Source organism: Chrysoperla carnea, chromosome 1, assembly GCF_905475395.1.
Source record: "Chrysoperla carnea chromosome 1, inChrCarn1.1, whole genome shotgun sequence".
Lineage (NCBI taxonomy): Eukaryota > Metazoa > Arthropoda > Insecta > Neuroptera > Chrysopidae > Chrysoperla > Chrysoperla carnea.
Genome location: NC_058337.1, coordinates 18078010 through 18094461, shown reverse-complemented (window position 1 = coordinate 18094461; position 16452 = coordinate 18078010). Strand labels below are relative to the sequence as shown.

At 30.5% G+C, this 16452-nt stretch overlaps 1 protein-coding gene across 3 annotated transcripts in view; it reads left to right on the top strand.

The window, feature by feature from the left end:
* LOC123290869 (cAMP-specific 3',5'-cyclic phosphodiesterase) overlaps window positions 1-16452 on the top strand; it is an 815770-nt gene that overhangs the window by 289989 nt on the left and 509329 nt on the right. The window contains exon 1 of one of the 3 annotated variants that reach the window (XM_044871265.1): window positions 6524-6626. The exons of the other annotated variants lie outside the window; for them this stretch is intronic. Coding sequence (XP_044727200.1) covers window positions 6526-6626 — 101 coding nt within the window. The 5' untranslated portion in view covers window positions 6524-6525. Of the gene's footprint in view, window positions 1-6523; window positions 6627-16452 lie in introns of those variants that run through there. 3 annotated transcript variants of the gene reach the window in all.

Sequence of the window (16452 nt, the reverse complement as noted above, 5' to 3'; positions counted from 1 at the left end):
GCTTTATCCAAAAGTTGTCAACGGCAAGAGAAAACATTCACCAACGCCCACCTAAAATTCTACTTAAAGGTGTTTTAATCTTGATCTTCAAATGATCTTGAAAATTTATCTGGGCTTAAAAGTTTTTAAAACAGGCCTTAATAAAATCTGTTTAGAAAATTTATCTAAAGCTAGCTTTTTCCCGTTTTTGATTGGATGAATGGCATATTTTTAGGTCGCATTTCCTCTGAAAGCTAATGATTTATAAATTAAAAATGTGAGTTTCTTTATGAGGATTAATTTTCTAATTTAAACTGTCATTCTATCTCTACCCTTTTAGGATCTAAATATACTATTAAAAAGGCAACCCAGAGAATTTGATCCATTCAGATGTCAGAAAAAACTACCGCCATCCAAATTTGTTGCGTTATTTTTGTTACTTTTTTATTGGTTAGCTACAAAACGAGCTATTAGAAATAATAGATTAAAATTTTCCACCCTGTATAAAAAGTATAAGTAAAATTATGACCAACTAGGTTACCCTACTTTTTCACTTCCGTCTCCAAGTTTAGTTTTGACTAAAATGTTGACAACAGAAGCATTTTCCGATGCTTTCATTTGGCTAGCCTATCAAATAATACGTTTAACCTTTTTCGCTATCGCCTCTACTTTTTACGACTCTGCCATGTTTTCAATGAATCGTCATGAATTTATTGAAAGAACCATCGGCAAACGAAAAGCATCATTCTTGTAAATGACAAGAGGTTGAAATAAGGACTTGATTTTCTAAAGATCATAGAAATTTTCTACTGCCTAGAAGTGTACTGTTAATAAAAAATATGAAAGTGGATACCTTAAAGCCTGCAAGCATCTGTGAAATGCCATGGAAGCTTTTAAGCTCTCTTTGTCACAGAAACGAGAAAATGTGGCACTCAAATTGTTCAGTATTTAAGTTTATCAGCCTTTTTAAGAAATTTTGGCTTTTGATCATCCTATACTTTAAACATTACAATGTATTTTCAAAATACCAATTTCACCACACCTCGATTTCTATAATGCTCTTAAGAAGCGAGTTGCAAACCTAATTTCCACTCTATTAGTGGCACATGGCATTAAAAAATGTACCGACGAATACCTCCCAAATATTTCAAAAATAATATATTTTGCAGAAATATTGATCTAAGCGATTTTTATTTGTTGATTTTTAAAATTTTTTTTTCTAGGTACCTTAAATACACCTCTGCCACCGTGCTTAAACTTTGCAGAGAGTTGTGTTGGACAATATTGTTTGTGTAACCTACAGCCGTTTCGAAATTGTCTGTCCGTAAATCGATTTTGACAATTGTTACGCCTACCCGAAGGTAGTGTTTTCTGATAGTAACAAATATTATTTTTAAGTCCCAAATATTTCAACAACAAAAAAAAGCAAAGGCAAAAATTTTGCGAAACAATAAAGGCAGAAACTTTGCAGCATTTTTCGCAGTTTTTTTTTTTTTTTTTTTTTTTTAATTAAAAAAATTAATTAACAACACCATTAAGTCCATATATTTTTTGATGCCATTTGCATGGTGTAACAAAATAATTTAGCTGGGCTTATCAAGGTCCAAGGAATATTGTGTTACAAACAAAAGACGTAGAACTTGTAACTTTTGAGAAATACAATTACGAACTTGAAATCGAGTGTTTCTCGCTAGCTACGCCAATGACCATGCGACTAGTCGTAGAGCTTTATTAATGAAATTTTGTTTGCTCTCAAACCGTCGAATCATTTTTTGTTTTTGTTTTTTGTTTTTTGTTATTGAATTGTTTTTTATAAACAATGTTTTACTTTTTTCTTTTTTATTTGTTGCCAAAATGAACTGAAAATCGCATTAATTAAAAGCGAAACTTTTATTTTACTAAAAAATTTATTTGAACATTTTGTGAACAATTTGTTTAAAAATTATTCCACTTGTAGAAAGTTACCTTTCTACAAGCTGTAAGGAAGTTACCTTTCTATCATCGAGTATCATGGGCTAAATTTTATTTTCAAAAATATTATGGTTTCGCACAAAAAAATTAAAATCCATAAAATTGTGAACAAAGGGGATGATAATTGAGGTCAAGGAACGAAAGGCCTATAACACAGTTGTCTATGTTTTTTAAATGCAAATTGTAGTAATTAAGTAAAAATTTTATATTTATAAACGTGAACGTCAGTTTTATTTTTTAATTTTTCTTACAATTTCATTTCAAAAATTTTATCAATGATATCAAAACAATTAATTAAAATAATCAAACTTTGATGCTTGTATCATTTAATAACAAGTGGACAACCTTTTTTTACATTAAAGGATGTCTCGAGACACAACAAAACCGTAGACCATAGCAGACTGGCTTGAAACGGTTTCTAATCGGAAATGGTAAATAATATTTAGAAATAAACATCCAAGGTTATGTGAGAAATCTTTGCAAATCTTATTGACTCCAGTTGTTTTTCCAGATAAATTTATTACAATACGATAGTACTTACCAAGAATTTTTTGGAGAAAATTTGTTGCTGACTTTTAACATTTATGTTTTAAGTGTATAAATTCATTCACAACTCTCGTCTATAAATATTTCATAAACGCTTTTTCATTTGATTTCATAATGTTCTTTTCAGAATTTTCATTACAATTTCAATATCATGCCACAACAATTATTTTTTTTCTAAATATTAAAAACAGTATTCATCCACATTGAATTAATTTTTCAACAATTTATGTTTATGTAAACAAAAACAATCGTTTTCCATTTTGGTGAGCTTATTCTTCCCTACACATATTGCTGTTACTCTAATTTAATGGCCTAGTATATCCAACTACTTCTGTAATATTATTGAAACTCACCGTAATTATGATTTATTCTATAATAATATTTGGATATTCGAATTGTTTTCTGTTCTATTGTACTCAGCGCTTGTCCACCCATTCACCACTTCCTGCCGAGACCTGAAGTTGAAAATATGTTCAATCGATCCGTGCATAGCTGTTTTACTAATAAAATAAAGTTCGAAAACTAAAACCCCGATTGTTTAACAAATTAACAAAATCACGCTCTTAAAAGTATGAAAACAAGAATATATGTTCATCTGAAATTGTTATGCTCAGTTAAATCGACATTACAGTCGGGGAAGCTCTAAGATTAAACAGTTTTCCACATAACGGAAAAGAGGTCCCTTGACTGTAAAGACGATTTTACTGATCATAATAATTACAGATAAAAATCTTTTCTTGTTTTCATACTTTTAAGAGCACGATTTTGTTAGAGAGTCGGGGTTTTAGTTTTCGAACTTTATTTTATTAGTAAAACAGCTATGCACGGATCGATTGAACATATTTTCAACTTCAGGTCTATTATATTTTAACTATTTTGGCGTTATAGTTTTGTGATAAAGTATTACAATATATATTCCAAAAGTGCTAATTACGCCCTTTCATCTGATACCTAACACTGTATTGTTAAATTATAATTTGTTTTTAGTTTGTGACTGTATGTCATCTGGAGGGCGCCATATTCAATTTAATGTGACGTCACGTAGTCTTTAATAAGCGGACGATCAAAAAGCTTTTAACGATACCTCACTTGATCAATAATGATAAGTAGTTTAAAAGTTAGGAGAGAACAGATGAAAATACATTCATTTTTAACTATTTTGCGGTTATAATTTCGTGATAAAGTATAACAATATATATATTTTTGGCCTCTAGAGGTCGCCATATTCAATTTAATGTAATACAATGTAATACACAAGACCCATAATCAGCGGACGATCAAGACGCTTTTAACAATATCTCACTTGTCAAATTATGATAAGTAGTTTCAAAGCTAGGTGGGAACAGATAAATATACATACATACCGGTCAAACACATAACCCTCGCCATTGTATAGTCGGGGTAATAACCCTCGCCATTGTATAGTCGGGGTAATAACCCTCGCCATTGTATGGTCGGTGAAAAAAAATAAATTTAGTTTTATATTAAGCGGTATATTTTATATTTTATGTATGTGTTCGTTTTATGAAAATATGTTTCAAGTAAAAGTTGTTAGTTTTTTGACAAGCAACATCTTTCTAATTTAAAGGTTTCCTCTATCTCTTACCAGTTATGAGATAGAATTTGAATTTGATCGTTTAACTTATTATAGATTTTTGGTTTTACAATAAATGACTTATTTGTAATTTTGAAGGAGGTGTACTAAGACACTTGAAGCAAAAACAAATAAGTAAGAATTAGTAAAATAAGAAGGAAGCACAAATTATCCTGTCGATTGAACATTTGGCACAAATTGTATATTTTATTTCATCCTGTTTTCTGGTTTTTTGAAGGACTCTTGATATGATTTAAAAGGTAATTCAGTGGTACTGATTATAAATGAAACAGTCCTTAAGGTTCTGTAGTATAGAAATCGTTTCTAAAATTATCTTTTTAGCTCAAATAAACGGTATGTTACAGTAAACAGTATGCAGAGCTAGAAAGGTTTTTTCCGGCCGCCATTGTGAATTTTCATATTTTTTTTTTTGGGCACATTTAGATTTAGTGATCTCCAAACCTCCCAGGGCAACCTTTTGTTTACGTTCTCTGCTCTACGCACTCTGAAACCTAAAACCCTTTTTTAGTAATAGAAATTAAAACCAATCCACCCATTTAGACAATCATATTACTTCATGCTATTTAAATGATGGAAGTAGTTATCTTCAAACAGAAATTATTCATATTAATATTGTTCATATTTGTGGAATATTACGCCTCAAAAACTTCAATAATTGTCTTCAAAATGTTGTTCATCTTCTATATCTGCGTAATAAATTAATAATCTAGTAATACTTGGCTATAAAATAGTTATCCAGTTTTGAACCAAATGTTAAGAAAATAGTTATTATAGAGTATCTAGCTAACAGATTGTTCAAGATCTGTGTTAATAAAGACGATAAGTACATGTATGTGGGTATGCCCGAATAGTTTAGAGGAAATCACATTGTCTAAGAACTGTCCAACGATGCGGAACAGCACCACAAGTTAAAACACGTACTTATTATTATGGTCACACTTGGAACTACAATCAATTGGGGTGTTCAATAACCCAATAGTTGAATAAGCCGGTTGTTGCCGTAGAACTGTAACTCCATCTGTTTATTTATGTTAATTTTATTCGCATATACTAATCTTTTAAAATAAAAATCTATGAAATTGACTGGAAATGAAATACGCCTGGCACCGGTTGCGCAAACTGCGATCCCTAACAAAATTGGGAAAATTTCTTATTTTAAAAATAATATTTCATATCCCTACCAATATAAATTATAATTTCCAGAAAGTTTTGTCTGGAAATTATAATTTAGGCGTGGCAGTGTATCACGACTACTGCAGGAGCTGCCACAGTGGTGAAGAGGAGGAGACAATGTCTCATCTTCTCTGTCACTGCCCAGCTCTTTTCATGAGGAGATGGACTTACTTGAGCCAGCCTCTCTTTGACGACCTCTCCGACCTAAAGATAGTCGACGTCAAAGCCTTTTTGCTGTTCTTAAACAGCTCCAAATGGTTTATGGTATAACCCTTTTACGGTATCACAACGGACCCTATGGTCTAAGTGTGTCCCAACCCAGGGCAGCCACTCAAACCTAACCTAACCTAGTTTACCAATGAAAAAACAAACTTCCACAAAAGTAGCTGAGTTTGATGGGGGGTATCTTGTTCTGACATCTGATTGTACCTAGTTCTCCGGATTGTTTTAATAGTCAATTTAGATGCTTAAAGGTAAGTGATAGAATTATAGGTCAGGTTTCCAAGAAACTAGAATTTCAGGCCAAAGCCATGGATACAGGCGAATGTCCTCTATTGCCAACTTTTCGCTAACATGTTTGTCTTTCGAATAAATGCAATAATGATATATTTTTCCGAAAGCTAACGATTTTCAAAAAAATGTTTTGAATAAAAATGATTGTTTTTTTTGAGGATCAACTTTCTAACTTAAAGCGCTATTCTATATCATATATTTTAAGATCAAAATTGACTATTAAAGAAACTCAGAGAACTAGGCGCAATCTAGTGTCAGTTATTTTTTGATTGGTTACCTACAAAACGCTATTAACCGAAATAGATTAAAATGGCCCACCCTATATATCCCAAATAGTATGTATTGATAAAAACTCGGATAATTTCATCATTAAGGTCATATTTCACCTTCTTTACTGAAATACAAAATATCTAAATATAAAGGTGAAAAGGCGGTTGGAGTTTTGACAAAGGCACATCCTTTGAAGAGATCGCAAAGGCTATCCGAAAAATTTTAGCATGGGTTTGTAGTCTACTGTGTTTATCGTTTCATAAATTTTTCAACAGTGGTCTACAGATTTAGGTTTCAAATTAATATGTACAACCAACGAGTAAAATTCATTATTTATTTGTAGCAAGGCAATATCGACGATTAAAAGATTAATAATAGTGTTTCAATTTTAAGAAATTATCTAAAATGTAAATATCAAAACTGAGTAGAATTTCGAAGAAAGTAATTTATTTGACATTATGGATTTGTTTAAGAAACAAACCTCATCTGAACAAAAACAAACCCAACGATTGATTCGTCGTCGTAGAGGTTGGACGGTTATCGTAGGTCCTGAAATTCGGTAAATTAATCTCTTTATTCACATCTCACTGTGGAATCAATACTTTTGCTAATATAAATTTTTATTTTTGTTGCAGGTAAGCATACATACCTCATCTTTTTAACAAATTGAAAATATCTGATTGTTGTAAGTACATTTCTTAACTTAGTTGTGATCCAAACCAACGAGAAAATTTTACTTCTACTTTCTAATAACAGGTGGTGAAAGGAACGTAGTTTATTTTAAGTGCCATCTCATATTGTTCAGATACGTTATAAATACAACGATGCGATAACAGATGGCGCAAGACAAAAGTATTAAAAATATTCCAATATTATTTAGTTCTGTTTGCATATAATTTAGATTGTTTACTTTGTTAGATACATTTTTATATCTGGAAGAAAAATTAATATTGCCTGTTGATGATATTCGCAACAATTTCACGAAAGTAAATATTGATTCGTTTTTTCATCTTTTTGTTCATCTTCGTGTGTTTATTTTATATTCTTACTTCGTATGGCAGTAACATATGTTCTGAGCACCATCACTATTTTATAAATTATTCCCTAGAGGGAACTTATTGTGGTTTTTCATTTTCCTACTTGTTCGATTGTATTTTAAATACTTACACATATAAGTAAAAACGACACTTGTTTAAATTTAAATGATTATTATTTGTGATTCGGGAAATGGAAAGGAAACAGTCGTGTAAGATGGCTGCGTCGAGATTTTAATACAGTCAAATATATTAACTCACCTGCCGTTTTGTACCTTCCAAGACTCAATTTTGAAACTCCGATCAAGATGAATAATTCTCCAAAATTAAAGAACCTTGGATCTTTTTTCGACGATAATACACTCGACGAAAATTGGTGTAAAGTAACCGATATATCTATCGTTAACTATTTGCCCATATTATATGATTTAGCCATGTCGGGAATGTCTTCCCTTACTTATTTAAATTTTGGTATTTATGTCACCCACTGCTAAAGTTAGCTAGTCTTGGTTGTAAAATCGCAGATAGATAGACACTCCATCTTAGACTGGTTTTCAAATATTGACACAACCATCTCGCTCGTTTTTTTCCAGTACTTGTCTCCAACTATTATGCTAATGAGTCTTATAATATAAACTACTTTTGAATGTGTGCTAAAAAACGGCTCTTAACGTCCAAATTTTATAACATTCCAAAAGTTTTATAAATACGTAGGAATTCTACTGCGGACGCCGTATTTCTTTCCTTGTATACAAAACTCGAAAAAGTTTTTCAGTGCAACATTCATTTACTTAACGATCTCAATGCTCTAATTTCTAAGATTAGATTTGATGATCACATTTTTAGTTATTTAACATTTTGGTTACAGTGTCGTTATGTAGTGGTATGGTATACTTAACGTTATTTTGCTATTTGAAGAATCATGTTGTGTATGTTTTACATGTTTCGTAGTATGTGGGTGTAAATGCTTTTCTCTTGTGTTTACATTTTTCACTTTACTTTAGTAGAGATGATGTTTACTTGTCTGACGAAAAAAATGATATAACAAAACATTATTACATGTTGGTTTTTTTTGTTGTTGTTCCTTATATTCATCTCTGTCTGTTATTTATTACGTCATACGAGTGCTTTGTTTGCTTGTTTTTTCCTTAGTGTCGTTTTAGACCAGGGGTGAAAGATATACGTTTTAAAGATGGTAGTTTTTCCGTGATTACAAGTTGACATATTTTACATGAGAGAAATGTGGTTTTTTTTTGCTTATTAGAAATATTACCATCTTTATGAAAAAACTGACATTTATTGGAATTATATGCTTAAAATACAAATCTAAAAAAAAAATTGAAAATTTGTTATTACATATTTAGATCCCGAATAAGGGTTGACCCATACGGCTTCATGACCCATTTGGAGCTGTTTAAGAACAACAAGAGTGTTTTAACATTGACGAACTTAAGATGAATGGACAATAAAGATATCGTTTCTGCCTTCCCCCCAACTGTGACAGCTCCTGCAATAGTTGTGATACTCTGTCAGGCCCAAGTGTTCAGCGAGCCTGCCGAATAACAAGAGTCTTGTAATAGCCACAACAATTTCGATAATAGAGGCCCTTAGAAACGATATCAAATTTTCTTAATGTCTACGATTGTACTCAGATCATATCTGTCTAATTGTACCCCAAGACATTGTTAAATAAAGACAATGTGGTGTCCAGAAGTAGAGAAATGCTGCCCTATCGCTTATGGGCGTAAATCGAAAATGCAGGGAGGCTAACTGGAAATCTAAAACCAAGTTTGACTATTTTGTATGTCTTAATTATACGATATTAAAAAATAGGCTTCCCATTATTTTCACTAAAGTATAAGATGATCTTCAAAAAAGCCTTCACTAGCTGGTACTATTAATAATCGATATATGAAAACCGAATAATTACCAAAAGCTCGGAATTTAAAGGTGATTTTATGTATACTGTATTAGGGTGTAGAAAAAAAAGAATTTTTGTACAAAAATCGTGGTCTTTCAATTAACGGGCGAGAGCTCGCTTTCAAGTTCCTAATAGCCAATCCTACTGAAAAATCATGAAAATAGAAAGAAAACTGTTGGATGTTATATTTGAACTACATCTGTAAAATGGTTTAAGAAAAAATGTCAAAGAACAATAAACGCTTAGAATAGTTCAAGATAGGCATCCCATAGTTTTTTTCTCATTTCTTGATTTTTCAGCACGATGGTTATTACGAACTTGTAAGCGTGCCCACGTGCGTAAATTTAAAGACCACACTCTGTGACTGAACTGCCTTTTTTTACACCCTCAAACGAATAGTTTGCACCCGGTCAGGTGAAATTGGAGATGTGCTTTTAAATTCCGACCTCAAAAGCCATACTTCCTAAAATGTCACGGAAAGAAATTTTTCGTATCACCATGTTAGGATCGGTGTGAGCACCATACTGATTTGACCATTGAGTGAATAGTAACATTAGCAATATTTTTGGCGGGCGAGTCAATGCAGTATGGACGTCGGGTTCATATTAATAACGGGCGATACCCACAATACTTCTAGTGGATAGCCCTGTTCAATACTATAATATTACTTATGCTAACATAAATACTATTGTATCTGTCTTTATACCATAACAGCATTGTACTAAACGACATACTTAGCGTGTATAAGTAGCTACTTCTCTAAAAAGAATTTAAGTAATTTTCTATAATTTTGTACCGAAATGGTCCGTTTTTTCGAAAAAAAACTGATGGTTTCCTTTATTTCTATCTGTTATCAGTAATGAAAGACCTAGTAAATTCAAGGTTAAAACCTTTTTATTTAAAATTATTTATTTTCGAGTTTACACCTGTTGTTTACAAAAGTTAATGTTATCAGGATATCTCAGCAAGAATTGGTATTGCTAATAAGCGACCTGATTTTTCTGGTCTACTGTTTTCATTTATATAATTATGTGTACTTTTTTCCTTGTATTATGCTATGTAGAAAATAATAACTTAATTTTTGTTATCCTCTTCTATACCAAAAAATATGCTACATTTGTTATACCATGTATATATCATATATATATCATTATACCATGTATATATGAAATATATCAAGGTATACTAAGTTTAGTCTCAAGTTTGTAACGCTTAAAAATATTGATGCTATGAACTAAATTTTGGTATAGGTGTTCATAAAATCACGTAATTAGTTCAATTCCAGTTCTGTCTGTCCGCCTGCCCATATGTCTGACCATCTGCCACGATAACTTAAAAAAAAAACAACAAAATATCAAGCTAAAATTTACTTAGGGCGTAAAAAGTGAGGTCGGGTTCGTTAATTAGCATCTTAAGTCAATTGGGTCTTGGGCCCGTAGAAATCTTCTTGTAAACCGTTAGAGATACAATAAAAAATTAAATATAAAAAATATTTCTCATAAAACAAAAGAACTTTTGTTTGAAACATTTGTTCGTAAACATCACTGTTTAATAATGAGGGCGCAAATTAGGCACAAATTATTTTATAGTACGTGTTATATAAGGAAATATCAGTTATATGCATTTGACATGTTTCTATGCGTGGCTATCTAAGAGAGGCAATCTTTTTTTACCTACATGCCATAAAAAACGATTGCGTAATCAATACTGTATATACATGGTATTTTATGAATTAACTCAGTCAATTGTTTCTTTTCACATATTTTAGTTTTCTTTTAATAAAACATTGCTTACGTATACTTCTCTTGTCATTGTGGTTCAAAATTATGTAATTTTGTTTGTGAAAAATATTTTTTTCAATTTTTTTTATTGTTTAATGGCCATGTGGTTATGGTTTTCATTAAGTAAAATACTTTATGTTTGAAATAAAAGCAATATATTTACTATCCTTACCTTTTACTACATAGTGGTAAATAAATAATGCTTTCTTTCAATCATTGTTGCATTTTATTATTAGGATACCTAAATTGTTATACCATGTATATATGAAATATACATAGTATATTAAGTTTAGTCCCAAGTTTGTAATTCTTTAAAATATTGATGCTACGAACAAAATTTTGGTAAAGGTATTCATAAAATCATCGAATTAGTCCGTTTGTCTGTCCGTCTGTCAACACGCTAAATCAAAAACGAAATATCGAGGTGAAATATTTAAAGTATACTCAGGACAATGAGATCGTGTTCGTAAATGAGCAACATAAGTCAATTGTGTCTTGGGTCCGTAGGATTCATCTTGTAAACCGTTAGAGAAAGTTTAATAGTAAAATGTGTGAAACATTTTTTTGTAAATACCTTTTTTTTCCCGTGAGGGCACAATTTCGGTTAGGAACATATAGTATACACGTATTATGTGTAAGTGTGTAAAAGGAATGGATATCTGTCTTTACTTACATGACTTTAAAAAATAAACGATTTCGAAATGAACATTTATGCCCTTTCGATAACACTCAAAGGGATTGTTTTACACAGCTAAAATATATGCACAGTTTTCAATTTTTTTAAATCTAAAATAGTTATAATTCATTGAATATGTAAGAAAAGATGGCCATGAATTGATTTACATTTACTACATTTGTACATTTTCATTAAAATTCATTCGCTAGTTTTTATGTGAAAGCGTAACAAAGAAACAAACAAACAAGCAAACATCATTACTTTCACATTTATTATATATAAGGATGTAAGACATGTACTTTATTTATATTTCATTCATGTTTGTCGCTCCATTCAACGTAATACAATCATGTGTGTATACATGTTATCCAATGGTGAGCCAACTACTTGCACCCATTTTAATAAGATGGCATTTTATTTTGTATACCTACATAATTTATCTCTCTGACTTTATTTTTCATATTACGTAGAGTATACTGATTTTTTAAAACCATAATATTCACTCGAAATAGGGATTGTTTTACATAGGTAAAAGTATATGTGCAGTTTTTATTTATTTTTTTCATGTGAAGTAGCTGTTTTAATTTGTTTATTAGGATTATTTATAAAATACGCTTCAGATTTGATTTTAGTAATTAACTTATTAATTAGCCAACAGCTTATTCAACATAATAACATTACATCAAGTACCGTAGTGGTAATTCCTATATCTAAAAACACTATATGATGGCTTATAATGAATGCACTTTCAGCCATGGACATATAAAATCTGAACTATCCAAACAGTAGTTATAATGCTTTAGGATATTAGAAAGCCCTGGTTGACTAGATGGCTATAAATTGTATCTCGTTCACTCTTTTTAAAGAAATCTTTAATTTATGCTTGACAATGATGTACACAGATGGCGCGCGGTGAAATGTCATTGTTTAAATTTAATTTAAATGAAAATATTTATTAAAAAATATATGTTTATAAATTATAGCTCATGTGTTATTCTGATGTATGAGATGCGGGTCTGATGTATGTACAATGCGGGTATGGTATAGAAACAAATACTGTAGTGTCTATGTTAGCATAACTAATATTACAGTATTAAATAGGATTATCCACCAGAAGTATTGTGGCTATAGCCAACAAGTATGATCCCGTCGTCCATATTGCATTGCATTGTCTCGTGCGTGAGAATTCCCAAACCATGATGCATAAACTATTAGAAAATGTTTTTTTTATGAGTTGGTTTTTCCACAAAAACGGGATACATAAGTATTTCGTTAGTGTTACGCAGTTGTAAGAACTAATATAATTTATTTTGCTTTGAATTAAGTACCAAAATTATTTTTATATATTTTGACTACAATAATTTATTTTAATGAGGATACATACCATTTGTCTGATTTCTTTGGATTAAATCCACCACGAATTATTTTATTTTTACGCCTTTTCGAATTGATAATAGCTGTATAGTCAGATAAAAAATATAAAACCAAGATTAAATATTTTTAATGTAGAACATTTAAAAGTGTATTTATTTCCACATATTGTTAAATATAATACTTATATTTTCCGATTCAATGAAATCTAGATTCAGTTTAAGATAATCTCTAGAAAACAATTCACAGATATTGCTTTTGTAACATTTCTTAATCCATCCTCAGTTTTTCATTTTTATAATGTATAATAAGTACACCAGACCTAAATTTCCAAGGAAATTCTAATCTTTAGTCTTTAAGTAGTATAACCTGTGCTGTAAAACTGTTTAATATAATAAACAGAAGAATTAACAGTTAACTTAATATTTTAATATTATTTAAAACTCAATTCTAAAAGAAAAAATTTTCTGTCATTTTATTTCAATAATTACTTTTTACTGGTTACACACATTTTGAAAACTTGTCATATTTAAGTGGTTCTAGAACGGAAAAAAATACTAAAATAGGTGTTGAGCACGGGACAGTAAGAAGCTGTTCCAATAAAGTGGTTGAAGCGGTCTGCGTTGCTCAGAACCCAAAAATGTCATACCGTCTAGAAACTTTCACTCGAATGGTTGGCACTGAACCCGATTTTTTAAAGCAAATTCATTTAAAGGTATTTGGGCGTTTATAAACAAAATTGCCGCATTTGTAGAACGAAAAATCCCTACGAAGTCTATGAAACGCCATTTCATGTCTTAAAGTAACTCTTTGGGCCATAAATGTGCAGAAATTGCACATTTTATTTTGGCTACTAGACGCGGCTTCTTGATTAGCCGCGATACATAAGTCGGAGCATTTTTATGTTACTGACTAGTAGGGTGGCACTACCCCGCTTAAGATTGGATTGACCCGGAACTTTATTTATTTAAAAATGTTTAAATTCAACCGCTTAGATGCTATATGAAAGTATGCATTTAAAAGTGGTTTTGATTACGGTTGATATATGTGATGTATGTCCCCCGTATTATTTTTTAATTATGAATGATTCAAATTTTTTTCATAACCTTTTTTGCTGATTATAGTACGTTAAACAACAGAGGATGAGATTATACCGAAATAATTTATAACGAAACGCATAGGGTGTATTAAAAAAATTTTAGTAGATTCATACATCAAATACAACACAAAGCCTCGCGCACGCCAGAATTTATGTAGTGTCCATAAATACCATGGTAATGACATTCTTCATCATGAAGTCGGAAAAAATAACTCTTCTTTGGTGGTTTGTATGTTTGTGTTGTGTTTCCACGAAAAAAAGTCGAAGTGAACTTTTTCAAAACCCATTGTATTCGTCCTACACCACTTTTTCAAATGTGATATCACTTGTGTATAAAATGAACCCCTGCTCCTATCATCAGGTGTAGTTTCAACCCCAAACTCAATAAAAAATTTTTTTTTAGATATTAATTCTCCCTAGTAGCTCAGTTGGTTAAGGCGTAACCAATTCCATTCGCAGTATGTCTAGGCTAGCATGTTCGATTATGTCTTCAGCGGCTTAAGGTAGCCATACATGCTTTTGTTTGAACCTTGATTAGGAAATTACACCAAAAATACTCTTTCTTTGTTCGATACATCTAAGGCTCTTATGAACTTCGTTTGGTTTGAATGACATTTCGTATATGTATGCAGCCTACGAATTGAAAAATCAATGAAATTTATGAAATTTTGCATAAAATTATTCTCGAGGTGTTTAATAAATCGATCATCAATTTACTAATTGGCATTGGCAACTATTAAAATAAAAGTCACATTGTTTTTATTTGAAGCAAATTTTTTTACTCGTGGAAAATAAACTCCATAGAGTATAGGTACAGGTAAATATCGACATGAATAATATTTTATTTAAATTTTGTTTTAAAGTTAAAGTATATGTCATGAAGTCAAACGCAAAAATTTGTGATTAATTATTAACTGTTTACTTTGTTGGTAAACATTATACCAAAATTTTATATATTTTATGAAAAAAATAATAATAATAAAAAGAAGTCTGTAACTATTACTAACTTTCAGATAGAAAGTTAATATTTTCACCCGGAAAGTGTATCTTTATGTGTATTTAAAAAATGATTGGATCTTATGGGATCATGCAGGGAAATTTTTCTTTTCCTACCTAATAGGGAATATTCATGTATTTTTTTTAATATTTTTAATTCATTGTTTACACCGTTATAACAAAGTAAAAAATGTAAATACTGCTTAAAAATGCTGTAGATATTTAAGTGTAAAAAATATTTAAAATACAGTATAATTTTGAGATGTTTAAACGCAATCTTTTGGCGCTCTCTGTTGATGACGCATAAGAACGTGATCCGTCAATTAGTGACAGTTCAATGAATAATTTACACTTTAAAAAAATGAATTTATAACACAGAATTTACACTCGTTATTATTAAGTTTTCTAATAAAAAGCCGTAGAATAGTATAATTTAATGAAATACCATATAAAATGTAAGTAATTAATATCATACATTATGTCAACAAATTTACCAACCCCCTACTATGATGTCACGTCCGTATAAAAATTTGGATTTCCGTTTTAAAAATTTTTAAATGCCCTCAGTGAATTTTTACTTTTATTAATTAATTTTAAGTAATTAAAAAGATATTAATTACTAAAATAATGGTTTAGTTGAAATGTACAGTCATTAAAGTTACGGAAGAAAAATATTTGATCAAATTTAAATTTTATGAATTTTTCCTATTTTCCTACCTTGACAAATATTTAAATGTGAATTGAATGCGCAAATGTATTTCTTGTGAGAAATCTTTGACTACAGACGAAAAGTTAATTTTCCACAATGAATCAATTAATTTATTTTTTACGAAAAATCTTATCTAAAACTAAGGCTGTGATTAAATAAACGTTAAATAAATGGAATTTATTATTCTAGTAATTATCTTGGAATTCTACCCTACCTACCCTATCAATGTATTATTTTAACGAAGTACGAATTACGATAAACGATAAACGATCGTAAAACACACGGGAAAATCTTAGTGTCAATGAAGACTACTTCACCATTCCCATGAGAAAATTTCAATAAATTATTCATTAGAGCGGTACAAGCTCCATTTTTGTGAGCAATGGGATTAAAAAGTACTCGTTGTACATCCTATTTCATAAGTGAAGTTGATATTAAAGTGTGTTTTACTAAAGTTATCTTTAATTATGATAGTAATGACTTAGGTTTAGTTATTAGCCTTGTTAAAAAGATAATTCTATACCATTTGTGCTAAAACAAAATTTCTAGCAAAAAAAATGGCCTCCATGAATTTCTCATAGATTAGTAGAGTGTAAGTAATGTGAAGACAATAATTTATAACACTCTTATTGGTGGGCATCGATCTAATGGTCAAACTGGGTTCCACTTTGTTCTTTTAAATGAAACTACATACTTTTTGTAGCAAATAATTATTCTTTGCCGCAAAAAAACCAACTTTTGTTGAAATTTTTGTTCCTAGGTCTCAATTTTTAGCACCTGATTTGAGGTATTTCTGGT